Source organism: Triticum urartu, chromosome 5 (assembly GCF_003073215.2).
Source record: "Triticum urartu cultivar G1812 chromosome 5, Tu2.1, whole genome shotgun sequence".
In the NCBI taxonomy this organism is placed as follows: Eukaryota; Viridiplantae; Streptophyta; class Magnoliopsida; order Poales; family Poaceae; genus Triticum; species Triticum urartu.
The window spans coordinates 480,816,203-480,833,710 of record NC_053026.1 but is presented as its reverse complement, the minus strand read 5'-3'; the positions used below and the strand labels follow the sequence as shown (position 1 = coordinate 480,833,710).

The following is a 17,508-nucleotide window of genomic DNA, read 5'->3' as shown; positions in this document are numbered from 1 at the left end:
CACCGCCGGTGCTGTGAAACTGTGCCACACACTGATCAAAGTTGCTCAGCATGGAGTACAGCTCGTCGATGGAGACTGGCGTGACACGGGCGTCGAGGGTGGAGACGAGGGGCTGGTAGTCCATATCCAGCCCATGCAGGAGGTAGGAGATGAGCTCATCATCCTGGATGGGCTTGCCGGCCGCGGCGAGTTCATCGGCAAGGCCACGCATATGAGCGTAGTATGCAGCAACCGATTGGGTGCCCTTCTGTGCATTGATCAAGGCAGTGCGAATATTGTTGACATGGCTCAAAGATTGAGAAGAAAACATGCCTGCAAGCGCCACCCAGAGGGCATGCGCGATGGTGACCGTGGTCACCGCGATCAGCACTTCCTTGGAGAGGTTGTTGAGGAGGTAGCCGAGCACTTGCTGATCCTCCTTCACCCAGATGGGATGGAGGGGATTGAGCTCCGACGACTCCTTGCCGTCCTTGTCCTTGGTGACGAGGAGGCGGGTGGGTTCCGGCGTCGTTCCATCGACGTAGCCGAAGAGCCCAGCTCCCCTCAGCTGCGGCGTAACCTGAGTTCGCCACAGGACGTAGTTCGTCCGGGAGAGTTTCTCCGTGACCTGGCCGAGATTGCTTGGGCGGCGCTGGAGGAAGACATGGCTTGGGACTATGGAGCAGCTAGGGTTTGGAAGAGGAGGCTCTGATTACCATGTGCGAATAGGCGAAAGCGTCTTACCCATCGTGGGAGCGCTGTTACGTGTTATATAGGCCAGGGGCGCACCTCCCTGGATAGCGCATACAGCAGTTGGGATTACAATCTTGAGAAGGAAGAACGAGGTAGAGATAAGGACTATGGTTAAGATAAATGTCCTTCCTAACTACCTAACATATATGCGCAAGTAATGTAATCCTGACACGCTACATAATTGTGTTTAACAAGGTCGAGCTGCAAACACTATCTTCTGTGCTCATTGATAAAGCATACCGTCAAGAACCAATCTCCCCAAGCCAGAGGAATCAGCTGGAAACATTTTTGTTATCCAACTTCGGTTTGGTGGATAAGTCAAGAACCAATCTCCCCAAGCCAGAGGAATCAGCTGCAAATACGCTCTAACTTTGGGCAAGCCTGTGCACGCAGCTCCCTCACCTGTGGAAAATTCAATACCCTCTCCAGACCCTCACAGCCCATGATTTGAAGGGTCTCAGTGAGGAACAAAAGGCCATCTACCACCTTCAAGCAGCTTGTTCCTTCTAATTTGAGCTTCTTCAAACTAGTTGCCTCCTTTCCAAGCTGCCACGGGAGGGCTCTCAGCTTGGGGCAGCCAAGGAGTCTCAACTCCTTCAAATGCGGCAGCAGCTGCAGAAATGAAGATACGCCTTCCCGATTTTGTATATCAACACCTCCATCCTCTTCCCCTCCTATCCCTGCTGTTGCATCATTTTCTCTGTCTTCAACAAAGCACCACTCTTCCCAGTTGGGCATATCTATTATGTCCAATATTTCAAGCTTGGGGAAAGCAACTACCCCCAAAGATCCGGGACTAGTCTCCCTGTAACCAAGAAATTCAGGCCCAATCTTGTTTATTGATGCTGCCCCCACAATTTTCAGATATTTCAGATTGGGTAGCTGCCCCATTGGTGGAAGATGCACGCATGATTTACATTTTGTGAGGTACAGTTGTTTCACTGAGGACAAATGGGAAGTACCAAGCCAGGCGGGAAACCTCTGACCAAAGAATCCTGTGATGTATAGGTCTTCAAGGTTTTGGGGATTAACCGAGCAAAGATCATCTCAATATTGCTAATTTCTTCTTCTGAATATTCTTCAGTTCGTTCAGTGCATTCTAGATTCAAAACTCTGAGATGCCTTTTGTCTTTTAGTATTTCACTGGTAGTGGTACTAGAGGGAGCTGCTCTTTCCAATTTAATCATATGAAGCTGCCGCATCTGCAAAAGTAGAGCCAACTCTTCCAAGTTCCAGCCATCTTGTGTTTTTGTATTATCATTTCCATTGCCAATGGGAAATCCTTCCAAATCATTAAGAAATTTTAATTTGGCTATCCCATTGGGAACCTGATCTATTGCTGTACCTCCAAGACCAAGGCGTCTTAAATTGCACAGCCGAGTGATTTCCATAGGAATGTTGCGCAAAGCATTACACCTCTGCAAATTTAGTATTTGCAGGGTTATGAGAAAACCTATGGTCTTTGGAAGATAAGTTATGATTGTCCCATCAAGATCAAGTAATCGTAGATGTATCAAACTTCCAATGCAATCTGGAATACTTTCTACAGATGAATCCGTCAGATCCAAAACTCGGATGGATGGAAGTCTCCTGAATATTGTATTTGCAATTCTTGGTGTCTCGCGAGAGCGAATCATCAATGTCCTTGCTCTAATAATATGCTCCCGACCCACATTGGAGAGCATTACAGAATCCTTGTCAGTAAAAGCTGAAATGCGTCGTCGGTTGGACAAATCTTTAGCCTCCAATGACTGTAGGTCTCCAAAAAATATTTCTCTACCTGATAAATGTTGAGCAAGTTGCCTTAAAAGGTCATGTATTTTGCTCCACCTATGGTCATAAAATCTAGGGTCTGGTTGAAGGAGATTCCTGTGTATCAACTCATAGTAATATTCTTCAGCTGTATCTTCCAGAAGTTGGTCTTTCCGTTTTTCTATGAAACCTTCAGCGACCCAAAACTTTACAAGATCGTCACGTAGCATAAATTGATCTTCTGGATATAAGGCACAATACAGGAAACATTGCTTCAGATATTGTGGCAGATCATCATAACTCAAATACAAAGCACCACTTAGCTCTGTAGGAACATTGCTCACATACCAAGCACTTCTGTCTATAAGCTTTTCCCACTCGTTTTCAGTTTTCTCTTTTGTTGCTAGAACACTAGCAGTAACCTTGATAGCAAGAGGAATTCCACCACATTTCCTGACTATACGCAGCCCAATATCATGCAGATTATGGGGCACATCTCTTTCTTCAGTGCTAATACTCTTCCAGAGCAGCTCCAATCCCACGTCTACGGGCATCAACTCAACACGGTGCACATCTTTCACCCCAATTACCCGTGTAACTATATCATCTCTAGTAGTTACTAGAACCACCCCAGTAGCAGCAGCATCCAATGGGATTCTCAGTAGATTAGTCCACACCTCAGTCTGCCAAACATCATCCAACACAAGGAAGAAACTTTCCTCTTGAATGGCTGCTTTGAGCTTGCTACTAAGCTCCCCCTCATTTTCATCTGTGTCATAACGAACTCCGATACTTCTTAGCACCTCTTTCATAAGAATAACTTCATTATAATCTCGTGAAACACAAATCCACAAGTGTTTCTTGAAGTTCCCCTTTATTCTTTCATCATTGAATATTTTCTGAGCTAGTGTTGTCTTGCCAACTCCTCCAGTTCCAACAATTGCAAGTTTGTAAAACTTATTGTCCTTGTTTGCAAGCACCAACTCCACCAACTTCCTACTAGAATGTTTGATCTCCTCCCCAACAAGGTTAGGCTCAACAAGGTTGGAACTCTTTCTTGATCTAGATATTGCTCTTTGACCAACAGGTGCCACATCGGAACGTGTTAGAAAACTTTGACCCAGCTTCGAGATATTCTCTATTCTGGTGTTGACCTTTCTGATTTTAGCAGCAATGTCATGACGCTTCAGAATATCAGTAAAGCAAGATAAGAATGAAATGCCACTACATGCAGGTGTGTTTCTTGATGATGAAGGAATATCTTTAAGTAGCTTCCTTCCTTCAATTAGGTCGAAAATATCATCAGCCTCATCGATTGCATCCCGTAGCTCACCATGCCAGTTGTTAACTGCTAAATCTTCCATTCTCCTTTGCTCGGCATCCTGAAGATAGTATTGTATATGATGTATTGTTTGGTGTAGAATATCAAGATCGTCTCTTGCCCCTAGAATCATAATTGTCTTATCTGCTATGATATCTATCAACCTATTGACACATGATCCAACGAGAGGAGTTAATACAACTGCCATCAGACGAACTTGATGAGGGAGATCCACCAAAAGTACCAAGCAAATTATTTGGGAGAATGGCAAACTTGCAGGATGACAGGAACGACCTGTTTCAAGAGGTTTAAAAAGTTAACAAGGTTAATGAAGTTTATATTCTAGTAAACATGGTCGTAAGATATGGCCGCTTATTTGACATTTATATTTTCAATAACTTCAGTCTTCAGATACTAAATATAGGAAACTGCAACAATTTGCAAAGCATGAATGTAACATTTTAGTAGATGTCCCGCGGATGAACAGTAAAATAAAAAAACTAGAAAAAAAAACAAATATGCAAAAGTTTTCTAGGTGTGTGCAAAATTTCGTGGAGTTATGACATCAGAGGAGTTCTGGACAAAAGAAAAAAAAATCGGAGTACTGAGAAAGGTTCAACATTTTCGATTTTGGAACACTGATTTTGTTTTTTCTGTCACGAGAAAACAATAAACGCTTTCTCACAAGCTACCCATTAAGAAGGAAGACATCCGGAAATTAAGAAAGGGAAATACTACTGGTTTGAGAAACGAATACTGGAGGAGCTGGTTTCTACAGCCCAGTTATCATATGGATTAGTTCAAAACTGACATAGGTATAAAAATATATTTGATAATAAAAAATTAGATAAGGCACAGGCCCTTCCAGTTTTTACCAGACCCACTGGTAAGGTCAGTACTGGCCAATACAGTTTTCACTACTTAAATGTTGTGATAACATAGTTCATCGTATTAACATCATGTAAGCAAAGGCACAACATTTGAAACAAAATTGTAGTTCTCACCTAAAATAAAATTTCAGTAAGGGAAAAACAGTCGGGAATAAGAACTAGATGTAGTCACCTTCGCGAAGAAGTTTGATCTGTGGCTAAGCCATCACTACTCTTAACATCTCAAACAGAAGACAGAAGTCAACCGCCAAGAGAGAACCTCAGATCCACACTGTTCAGATAGAAAAGGAAACAAATGGTGAGTACATGCTTGTCAATAGGAAGTTGCTTCAGTCAATGGCTGAAACTAGAACGGTTCGGTTTGGCAGAGAACAATTACCGATGGATTAGAGCTATGAGAAGTGGAGAAAGTACCTGAATACGGGTAGATTGATAGGCCGCTGCTCAGAAAGTGCCGCAGAACGGATAAAAGCAGAAACAACAGATGATGCGAATAAAATCTGCTCGATGGGCAATCCAATAGAAACAAAACAGGCCAATCATGAAATTTTCACTACATCTGCATGATTTAAGAGAAGGTAAGATAAGATAAGAAAAGGAATAAATCTGGATGCTTCATTGACTGAGAGACACAATCAAGCTTACAAGTTGCCAAAAAGGACGGGTGCAAATAAAATCTGAATGGATTCAGAAACAGGAGAAATGTTGTAACACTGAAGAGATTCGCTACTTCAGGGTTGAATCATATCAACAGTTGTTGGTGGTGGGTGGGTGGTTGAGTGGGTGGGGGAGGGGGGACTTCAATAATTGTGGACTAAGCATACATGTATATAACCAATAATAAATATTTTGCAAAAATCAGTTAGCAAACTGCAACGCTGCTTATTGGCAGCGTTGGTCAACGAGAGTATTCTTGCATTTTTTTTAATGGTACGTACTCCCTCCGCCCGAAAATACTTGTCATCAAAATGGACAAAAAAGGAATGTATCTAGAACTAAAATACATCAAGATACATCCCTTTTTATTCATTTTAATGACAAGTATTCCTGAACAAAGGGAATATCAATCAGGACCAGGATGGCAGCTTGAAGGTGTAATACTTATACTGAAGATTAGTTGGCGGTGTGAAACCTCGTGGATATGCATTGACGTTGCTAAGATGAGTTGCCAGTGTAAAACCTCGTGCGTATGCAAGATATCATCCTTGGTTTCGCAAACCATCTGTGCAAAATCCACAGTTCAGAAGCCCCCCACCCAACTCCTGTTGCGGGCAACGTGCATTTCCAAAAAAGATTGTCCCAACCTAGTTCCTCAAATGAATGTACTCCCTCCATTTCTTTTTAGTCTGTATATAAGGTTTGATCAAAGTCAAGCTTTGTAGAATTTGACTAACTTTATATTAAAAAATATAAACATTCATAATATGAAATCAATATTATCAGATGCACCATGATAGTGGCGGAGCTAGGGGGCGAGCAGGGGACTGGCCCCCCTAACGATCGACAATTTTGCTAGGAGCTACCAGTAATTAGCAATGAGATTGGATCAGTCTATGTACTTGGCCCCCCTTGGCCCAGACGGAGAGAGTAAAAACAATACTAGAGAAAGGAAGGCCATAGAAAAGCCCACTAATGCCATGGCCTCCTTTCCATCTACTACGTACTAACTACTAGCCCATTAGGCCATGATTAAGGTTAGCCCTCGTGATTAAGGCTGCCAGCCCGCCGTCGCTCGCTGCTCCTTCTTGCCTCACTAATCCTGATTAAATTTAGTCCGATTAAACTAGGCGACACCGGCTCCGCGTTGGGAAATCCTTCATACTACACTTCAATTCTCCGATGGTCAAGCCAACTAGTCAATTCGACCGGAGTATTGTCTATTAGTCTCTCAACCCCCATCTTATGTACAGCGAAATTGTCCATCCAATTTTTAATTATCTTGATTGTGTGATCTACTATGCTATTGATTCTTAATTTCTTTGACTGTGCAATCTGCAAAACGGTTATGAATAGAACAACGTCGCCAAACACCTTAAGGATTAATTCGATTTCTAAGCCTGTTGTTTCAGTTGCTCTATCTATTGATAATCTAAAGTGCAAGTTATCAATCCAGTTCAAGAGGAGATGACTTCCTTCAGAATTGCATGATAATTTCCACTAAAATTTAATTACCCATCAACTAAGTTATGATCTGAGAAAGTATTTTATTTTTTGATTGTATTGAAATTTGTCTGGCCGAATTTAAATGAATACAATTGTATCAATGTTCTAGTTGCGCACACTTTTTTTTAGCACTAGACGATTTTTTTCCGAGTTGCCTTGGCCCCCCCTATACTCAAATCCTGGCTCCGCCCCTGCACCATGAAACGTATTTTCATACTATATAGTTTTAGTATCGTAGATGTTCATATTTTTTTATATAAATTTGATCAAACTTTGTGTAGTTTGACTTTGACCAAATCTTATATGCGGAGTAAAAAGAAATGGAGGAAGTATCTAGCACTAACTTGGTGCTAGATACATCCATTTGAGAGACAAACTTTTTCGGATAGAGAAAGTAGGAATTAAAATATTATCTTTGTTGTTTGACAGAATGTATCATTCCCTCCGCTCCGAATTACTTATCGCATGTATGAATGTATCTAGATATATTTTAGTTCTATATACATCCATTTCTGCGACAAGTAATTTGGAACGGAGGGAGTACCTAACTCAAGAACAAAAATCAAATCACAATGTCACCTGACCTATATAACCGACTTAAAGCCCAAAACAAACAAGAAGAAATGAACTTACCCTACAACAAGAAGCAGACACGAAACTATCCCTCACTAATCACCTGTACAGGCGGAGAGGTGGGAAGACTGGAAGTGCCTGTGCGGCATTTCACCGAGCAGGTAGAACGCTACCTAGCGCACGAACATGACGGCTCGGTCGGGGACCGACGGCGACGCGCAGATGCAGGCGTCAGAAGCTCCGGTGGCGGATTTGTGCGGCATCGACGCCCTCCGAGAACCTCGCCCTCGACCCTGTCGTTGGCCTATCCTCGTGTAAAAAATACGACGAAGAAACATAGCTCCTGTTGTTAGACGGGAGAGACGTTACTCAACACCTGTCAATCGGTTGCCGGGAAGAAAAATTGTAACCTCTTTTTAAGCGAAAATGCTAGACACACGGGATTGTTATGGACCTGTTACGGGGCTTTCCCCCTAATAGTCTCCACCCCCCCCCCCCCCCCCCCCCCCCCTGATTTTCTGTGGGGTGGGGCCCCAGCCTCCCTCTTAAACCAATCAACGATTGCCAGGTCAATTTCTCTCCGTAAAGCTCAAGTAAAAGAGTAAATTGTAAAAAACCATCACAATTAGGAACCCTAATTCATAAAACCGCCACCATTCAATTTATTTTAAAAAACCACCATCATTGTGGTGACGGTTTTCAAGAAACACTGATCGCTCAAATAAACACTTGCTGACTCTAAAACTGACAGATAGGCCCCACTGTAAGTGATGATGTGGCAGCAAAAACTAACGGCGTTTGACTGGAGTTTGGTTGACTGTTAAAATATACATGGGGCCACATGTCAGTGTGATATTTCTCCTCTGATAAAAAATACATCTGACTAGCGGTCTTCGTTCTCCTTCTGATCCATACGATAGCCGTTGCCGCCCCGATCCAGAAGACCCCGCGCCGGACCGCCGGTAGCCGCCGGTGAGGCAAGCTGCCGCCGCCCCGACGTTCTTTCTCCGCTTTTCTCTGCAGCAGCCGCAGCGGGCGGCAGCAACATCAGGAGTGACGGCAGCCGGAGGGAGCAGCAGGTGGCGCATCGAGCTCCGCCGCCTCGTCCAGATGGGGACGTCTCCTTTGACCCGGCCACCCCTGCCCCCGCTGCTCGCGCCCCTGGCTCCCGCTGTGGCGCGCCCGTGCTCTGGAGACAGCAGCTCGCGTGCCCGTGCGCGGACGGGGCTGCTGTTGTGCGCGGCCAGTCCGGCCGGTGCTCCTGCTCGCGCGCCGTGCGCGACTGTGGCCACTCGCGCGCCCATGCACTGGAGCAGACGGCAACTCGCGCGCCCACTACGGCCGGTGCTGCTACTCGTGCCCCCAAGAACGGTGGTCCGGCGCGGGATCCTTCCGGATCGGGGACCGTCCCCATCACTTGCCTCCTCGCTGCCGGTCCACCTCGTCGTGCTGGGGTGCTCCACCGGATGGGCGGCGGCTGGGCACGGCAAAATCTGGCTGCTGTGTGGATCCTGGGTCGCGGGGAACCGCGCCTCCATGTCCCCTCCGACTCCGGCGAGTCGCGAAAGAGAGCTGAGAGAAATAGAGGGGAGGGCTGGAGGCGGCGGCGCTGGGAGGCTCGTCCGCCGGCTGTCGGGTTGGCCGGAGCCGGCGGGGCCGTGCGTGCAACACAGGCGCGAGGCGCTCCCGTAGTCCTCTCCCGGCGACTGTGTGGAGAAAGGTCAGGGGAGACGAGTTGACCAATAGCGGCGTCTGGTCACCGGACATTTGGCACCTGACAGCGGGCCCATGTGTCAAGTATCCTGTCAAACCGCTATAATCTACTTCCTCCGTAAACTAATATAAAAGTGTTTATCACTAAAGTAGTAATCTAAACGCTCTTATATTAGTTTACAGAGGGAGTAGCTATCAGTGTTTTTTAAAAACTGTCATTACAACGTTGATGGTTTTTTTGAAAAAAACTGATGGTTCCTATCCTCCACATTTCATAGGAAAATAAAAATGAGTCTAGACTCAATGAAAAAATTCCTTTGGTGTCAACCAAATGACATCTCGTTTCCTAATCCTACTCATAGGATTTGAGATACATGTCATCTCATTTCCTACAAAATTCCTATTCCTACGATAATCCTACCTATGAACCAAAAGAGGCTTGAATGGTGACAGTTTTATGAATTAGGGTTCCTAATTGTGATGGTTTTTTGCAATTTACTCCAAATAAAATCCCGTTGATGCAGCATTGCTCTTAAGTGGCCAGCTTCCGCCTTCCCTTACTTTCTCCATAATCAAAAGACGGATTTCCATCACGGCCGTCATTGTAAACGGCATCACTGTCGACACTGACCGCGGTAGCCAGTTCACCTCGGCGGCGTCTGACCACGTCCTACTGTGCACATTCCGTTCCTGTGCGTTTAGGTAGAGGCCCGTGGGATGGCGCGAGCACGATGTGGTAGTGCCAAGCATTGCGACTTGGTTGGTTTTCCTTGAGAATGGAAGGCGGAGAACAGAAAAGCAGAAGTTTTTGCGCCGCACAAACACCTTGTGTCACCCTCTGATCCTACTTATTGGGTGAGTTGAGAGCGAGGGTCCGACCCAACAGTGAACCTAAGCGCCATGTCAACCAGGTGGAGGTGGAGACGGACCGTGGAGGGACAGATAAATGTGTCAAAGAAGGCACAGGCTAAAGGGAATCCAGAGGAATGGCAGACGGGAAGCGAATCAGTTTTACATATCGTACCCTCTCGATGGAATCGCGGATTGAATTCCTACTGCCAATTCCAGGACAGATAAACTTGTTGCTTTCTGAATTTCGTGACCTGAACCTTTTGCACATCACACACCACAGATGATGATTTTTTTTTTACTAGATACATATTCACAATCAACAGGAAATAAGCGTGTGTATCAAGTGTGAAACCCAAAATGGAATTCCCAACCGTGACCTGTGGTGCTCGACAAATGACAAAAAATAATCTGTGCAGCTCACGACGACGGTGTTTCCTTTGCCGCATGCTGATCCAGCCAGGAGATTATATCGTCGAGAACTTTGAAGATCCCTTCGTCCGGTTCACCTTCCAAGATGGCATGGTAGGCGTCTTTGTAAAGTCGCAGCGTCTTGTCCGAGGTCTTCGCTTTTTCATACAGATCTTTGCTCACGCCTGGGTCGGTGACCAAATCAGCCTCGCCATGCAAAATGATTATGGGCAGGGAAACCTAGATGGGAAATTGAGGCAAACTTTAAGCATCACAGAACAGGAACAGTACAGTAATAGAACAGGAATAAAGGCCACTGGCAGTGCTACAGCGTAATATAATTCACATGTACAGCCAAAAATGACACACAAAGGACTTTCTCGAAAACAGGGTAGTTTTTTTTTTACCAGAAACAGGACAGCTCATTAAGTTGTACTCTATCAAGGACAAATATTTGGATCAAATAGTAGGAACATGGAATGCCTGCCTCCCTTGGTAGTGAACAAACCAAATTACCAGAACTAGAGAAAATATCATCACCCCTCAGATCAAAAACTTTCAACCTAGTCCACAGTTTATAACTTATTCTTATGGCTTGCCTATATTCTTCACTAAACCAGGAGGCAACATGGCATACCCAAAGATTCAATGCAAATTCCCACATGTTAAGAGTTTGAACAAAAGAATTTAGGAGTGCTATTGATGTCAGAATGATTAACGACCTAGGCAACTGTACAAGACTTAGATGACGCTTATATAAACAAAACCAACCAGAACAAAGCAAATGAAAAGCACATACTTCTTGTAGGCGACTTTCTATCTCTTGTGTGGTCCTCAGCATCTCCAGAGCTGTTCGGAGACGTGGTTTATCCTTGTAGGCAATCACATTGTAAGAACACTGCATTAAGCACCGAATTAATAGTCTTTTCACTAGGCATAACGTGTGAGCAGCTATAACTGAATAAGAAGTTCCCAATGAATAGATTAATCTTTGTATTAACCAAAAAAAGGGCAGTATTGACCTGCTCTTGTTTTTCTTTCTCTCTGAATGCCAATTCTGCCAAGTCTTTCTGTGGAACAAGCTTCTCTTTTGGAAGGAGTTTAGCCATGAAAATCAGAACTTGCTGAACAGGCCAAGCTGGGACCACGTCATCTGAAATCTATTAACGCGAGTTTGTGAATTAGTGACCAATCATAATTAGCATAGGTAGGATCTCACGCAGTAAAATCACCTTGCACATAGGTGCAACTAGAATTGCACCATTCCAGTCTTTCGGTTGCTTAAAGTGAATCTTCAATGCAACCGCACCACCCATAGATTGGCCAAACAGAAAGCTTGGGAGATCTCTGTATTCAGGATTCCCTGCCAGCATATGAATCGCACTTGAATAGTGAAAGAAGTATATTCACACTACATGGACTGGCTTACAGCAAACATTACGAACAAGTATGGACAGATATGGACTCAGTTCAGAATGATAAAAGTTAATTTATTGCAATGAAAGACAAGTTAATTTCTGATATATCGAAGATAAAACATCATAGGCCAATTCAATCATTGTGACACTAGATCCAATTTTGTCAGCCTCTCAGCAGTTCGGTAATGTAACAATTTATTACCAAGCTTACCCAATGCAATTTTCACATATTGCTGTTATCAAAAGTACTTGATTGCATGCATTAACTCTTATATGGAAATATTTGCAATCAATTTCAGGTATTGCAAGTCAACAGTGTCACATTATTAGACTGCTAGTGCTCATCCACACCTCTAGTACAAAATACATATTGGTTTGGCTGCTTAGTTTCGTAGAAATGTCACTATCAAATACTTACTGATAGTGGTGTAAGAGCTACAGGAGGAAAAAAAAATTCAAAGTGAAGTATGTACAAACAAATAAAAAAATAATTCTTTACTTCTTGTTCATAGAGCTTAAGCATTATACATGTAAGACTGAAGAGAGTAAAAGCATTTCTTTAGCCTCATTTTGCAAAACAAAGCAATGTCCTATACCAGGAGTAAAAAGTATCACAAGTTCACAACTTCTGTTAATTTCTAAAACTCCTCATATAAAAAATAAAAAGAAGAAAGTAAATATAACTAGCAGTAGCTTGACCAAAAGCTGCAACTACATTATAGCAACATGTATGGTGGCTAGCAAACATGTCCTTTACTTGTGCAGAAAACAAGTTACTCATCTTAGTGAAAACAAATTCCATGTACATAATAATTTTAACCAGAATAAGGCATATCACTGTGGTAGAGAAACAAATTGCACTTTCCAACTGTTCCCCAAAAACTCGTATATAGAAATGGACATCATGAAAACCCAGCAATAATATAATGACGGAATACCTTTGATCTTAGCAAAATGTTCAGCAACATCGTCAACAAGAGTATCAAAGCTTGGAATATATCCATGAAGTCCTTCGGAAAGACCAAAACCAGGGTAGTCCAATGCAAATACTCCATATCCAGCCGAAGCAATCTTCCTAGCAATCCCTACAACAACAAGGAACTTAGTAAATGTAGCAAAAATGAAGCACCAAAGTAAATTCAATATTACTATAGTTTACTAATATACCATCAAGGAAAAAGGTACAGGTGTCTCCATAACCATGGCAGAGACAAACAATTGCTTTCATACGATGGTTCTCCGGAAACCAAAATTTTGAGAATATCTCCACACCTCTGGAGTTCCGCTCATATGACTGTTGAAGAGGAACAAAATGTCACATTGTAAAGTATCAAACGGAGGAAGGAGTTAGGAGTACCAATGAGCAAAGTATCAAATGGCACGCCATGGCTTATAGGAGTACCAATGAGCAAACTACATTGTTGGTATACAACCTTCGAATGTCTATCCAACTTTATTTTAGCTTTTAAGCATAGCTGCAGTAATTTCATCCCTCACAGCAGAACTTCTCTATCAACTCAATGGAGGAAGTAGTGGGCATTAAATTTGCTTTGACGCTGCATTGGCTAATACTTTTAAACATGGAATTATACAACATGATACCGAAAATTCTGCTTATTTTCACAAATATACTTAACAAAATATATCACTGTGCCTGCTGCAGTGTTGTCTTATGTAGAACGTAATATCTAAATCTCTCTATTCAGTTCAAAGCAGAACACATACTAATGCAAAGATGGACCAACTTTATATGCCTCAAATTAATATATTGTACCGGTCAAGTGAGGGGTCTAATTATTATGACAAAAATGTACATTGTGGCTACACTACAAATTGTTAAGCAATACCTCTTTTGTTCCAATGTCACTGTATTGTGCCTGCAGAATAGAGAAAATGCAATTAAAAGATGTCATCCATGTCAGGACATAACACCAAAGGCATAGTTGGCTTTAATATAAGTATCAGAACTCAGAACATAGGAGGATCCAAAGAACAGGCAAAAAGGTGAATGTGAAAATTAAAGAGGTACACTTGTTTGGGAATATTCAATTACATTTTTGAATTTTACTATGCTTGCCGATTACTGGATTTCAGTAGGAAAAGAGTTGTAAGGCATGTTCATTGTAGAAGACATAAAAGCTACTAGTGAACAAGTTCATTGGAAAAGACATGAAAGCTACTCCTTCCATTCCATAATTCTTGTCGTGGTTTTACTCTATGTTTTTAAAGCGTCCCTAAGGCGACGCCTAGGCGTCGAAGCGCTCCCCCTCCGCTTTGGGCGCCTAGGCGTCCAAAGCGCCCGCCTAGGCGCCAAAGCGCCCCCCCCCCCCCTCTCTCCCTGAGGCGGTAAGGCGTCGCCTTAAAAACATAGGTTTTACTTCAAATTAGTAAACAAGCTACCACACTTTCCTATAAATAGTGCTCCACATGCGCAATAGTTTGCTTTATGATACATCCCTTTTGATTAAGACCACGTATTCATAACCCATATGATGATCCTAAACTAGCCTGATGACTTAAGAATGAAGAACACAGTAGTATGTCTGGACCATCCTATTTTACTAGAGCTGGGATTGTGACAGCGATAATTTAGTTCCCAAAATGGCTCTAGGCATATGGCATGGACCGATCAGAAAGCTTGTCGTGGAAACATTGACCCAAGTAGTGTGGGCCATTTTGATGCAGCTACAAGCTCTAGGCCATCCCAATTCCTCAAAGGGCCCTCCCAAAACACATCGTGGGTCTCAATTTAAACTCTAGCACAGGGAAATCAGAGCACATCAATCAAGATTGGTAATAAATACGGACCTTGAAGAGGCAGTGGTCAATGCTGAGCTGCACGTCCTTGAAGGCCTCGCGCACGCGGCGGCGCTCGGGGGCCTGGTCCAGGCACGCGCGCAGCACCATCCTCTCCAGCGCCGGGTCCACCCCCTCCCACCTCCTCGGCGAGGGCGGCGCCGCGGCCGCAGGCACGGCGGACATCCCCGTCGCCGCCACCGCCGACACCTTGGCGTTCACGTGCGGCATGCGGGGTCCAGCGTCTCAGCTGAACCTGATTGAACCCCCGAAACAAATCCTCGGAGCTGGGGAAGAAGGGAATCGATCGAGCGCGCGGGGCTGGGGTTGGTTACCGGCGTCGAGTCAGTAGGAGCTCAGATGGACGGATGGATCTCCGCCTCACCCGCGGCGGCCGGCGGTGGGGGCGGGTTGACGGGTGCGGGCGGTCGGCGAGGAGGAGGAAGGCGGCGGGGGGTGGGTTGGTGTGATCCGCTTGGGGGAGGAAGGCCCGTGGCTATGACGCCATTTATTATTGCTCGCCGGGGTCCGGGGAGAAGTAGTGCGCTGCGCCTGTACGCATCCGACTTCGTCCCTTTTTTTCCGAGTCGCACTCCTTGTTTATTTTCTCTCAATATAAAATTCTGCACGGCACCGCCACCGGGGTTTGGGGAGACCATCTATCAGCCGGCTTGGATGATGTCAAGAACTCCGGCGTCGCGCCGGTCACGTCTTCAGCAACTTATTACGCGTGATCCCGATATCGATACGGAGGAGAACGGAACCAGCAGCCGCCCCGCCACCGGCCTAAGCTTTTCTTCCACGCCGCCATCTCGTCGGATTCCTCCTCTCTCTTCATTATTTTTTCTTGTACAGGTTCTGATTTTTTTTCTATCCAGTGGCACCGGTGATTGACGGCGACGATAGCGTGTTGGAATAAAAAAAAACCACAGTACATATATTTCCCCAGAGGCAACCTGTATGCATTGCACGAGTTGGAGAGAGCCGATTCGGTGTCCGGGCTCATAAGAGCCCGGACATGAACAGTACCGCGATTTGAAAGAAAAAAAGTTTTAATTTTCTTGTGGTGTAATCCGTGCAAAATTTTGTGAAGTTTTGACATTCGAGGAGCTCGTGGTAAAAAAGACAAATTTTGGGTGTCTTTAAGTAGCTTTTGAAAATTGCATTACTCACATCTGATTCTGTCTTTTTTGTCACTAGTTCCTCGAATGCTCAAACTTCGCAAAATTTTACACGGAGTTCACGCATAGGAGCATCTTGCACCATACAAATTTTTTAAACCTTTTCTTTTTAAATCGCGGTATTGTTCACCGGGCTCAGCTGAGCCCGAGCTCTGGGTTGAATTATTGGCACAAGTTGCCTCTAAATTTTTTTAGAATATAGGGCATCTTCGGTGGATGGAGGCCCCGTTGCCTCTAAGCTGGACTCGGCATTGTTGCCTCTAAGGTTAGCTGAAAAAGCTATGTATGACATTTAAGTGAAGCCTCTATAGCAGCCCAACAAAAACATTAATCATTTTTTTAAGATTCAAAAATATTAATCAAGTTGATATCACTTTTCAGTTAGGAGACTCAATAAAATGGATGACATGCAGAGACGAATGATTATTTTAATCTACTATATCTAAATAACTAGCCCTCATTACTAGAAATTCTCTACCTTCTCCTTGAGCCACCTCATCAAAATTAATGTAGCCCATTAAGAAATAATAAAATAGGGCTAGCTACGCCCTCTTACAGCGATTTAATGTCATAGCCGCCGGATCACACTAATAAATGATGTCTACTACACAACCTTCTTCTTGTAAACGTTGTTGGGCCTCCAAGTGCAGAGGTTTGTAGGACAGTAGCAAATTTCCCTTTAGTAGGTGACCTAAGGTTTATCAATCCGTGGGAGGCGTAGGATGGAGATGGTCTCTCTCAAGCAACCCTGCAACCAAATAACAAAGAGTCTCTTGTGTCCCCAACACACCCAATACAATGGTAAATTGTATAGGTGCACTAGTTCGGCGAAGAGATGGTGATACAAGTGCAAAATGGATAGTAAATATAGGTTTTTGTAATCTGAAAAATATAAAAATAGCAAGGTAGCAAGTGAGCACAAACGGTATTGCAATGCTAGAAAATAAGGTCTATGGTTCATACTTTCACTAGTGCAAGTTCTCTCAACAATAATAACATAATTGGATCATATAACTATCCCTCAACATGCAACAAAAAGTCACTCCAAAGTTACTAATAACGGAGAATAAATGAAGAGATTATTGTAGGGTACGAAACCACCTCAAAATAACCCTTCTGATCGATCTATTCAAGAGTCCGTAGTAAAATAACACGAAGTTATTCTTTCCGTTCAATCTATCATAGAGTTCGTACTAGAATAACACCTTAAGACACAAATCAACCAAAACCCTAATGTCACCTAGATACTCCAATGTCACCTCAAGTATCCGTGGGTATGATTATACGATATGCATCACACAATCTCAGATTCATCTATTCAACCAACACAAAGAACTTCAAAGAGTGCCCCAAAGTTTCTACTGGAGAGTCAAGACGGAAACGTGTGTCAACCCCTATGCATAAGTTCACGAGGTCACGGAACTCGCAAGTTGGTCACCAAGACATACATCAAGTGAATCACATGATATCCCATTGTCACCATAGATAAGCACGTGCAAGACATACATCAAGTGTTCTCAAATCCTTAAAGACTCAATCCGATAAGATAACTTCAAAGGAAAAACTCAATCCATTACAAGAAAGTAGAGGGGGAGAAACATCATAAGATCCAACTATAATAGCAAAGCTCGCGATACATCAAGATCGTACCACCTTAAGAACACGAGAGAGAGAGAGAGAGAGAGAGATCAAACACGTAGCTACTGGTA

General features: G+C 43.8%; 1 protein-coding gene and 1 pseudogene across 1 annotated transcript; both read right to left on the bottom strand.

Annotated features, from left to right (window-relative positions):
* Window positions 1-535: 535 nt before the first annotated feature.
* Window positions 536-5,504, bottom strand: LOC125509984 (annotated as a pseudogene).
* A 4,771-nt stretch (window positions 5,505-10,275) lies between these two features.
* Window positions 10,276-15,211, bottom strand: LOC125509983 (caffeoylshikimate esterase). The gene is made up of 8 exons (XM_048675062.1): window positions 14,631-15,211; window positions 13,670-13,699; window positions 12,990-13,116; window positions 12,761-12,907; window positions 11,637-11,767; window positions 11,427-11,564; window positions 11,204-11,302; window positions 10,276-10,644 (listed from the first exon to the last, which is right to left on the bottom strand). Exons 1-8 carry the CDS (start codon window positions 14,847-14,849, stop codon window positions 10,414-10,416), a joined length of 1,122 nt encoding a protein of 373 aa, XP_048531019.1. The 5' UTR covers window positions 14,850-15,211; the 3' UTR covers window positions 10,276-10,413.
* Window positions 15,212-17,508: the final 2,297 nt, after the last annotated feature.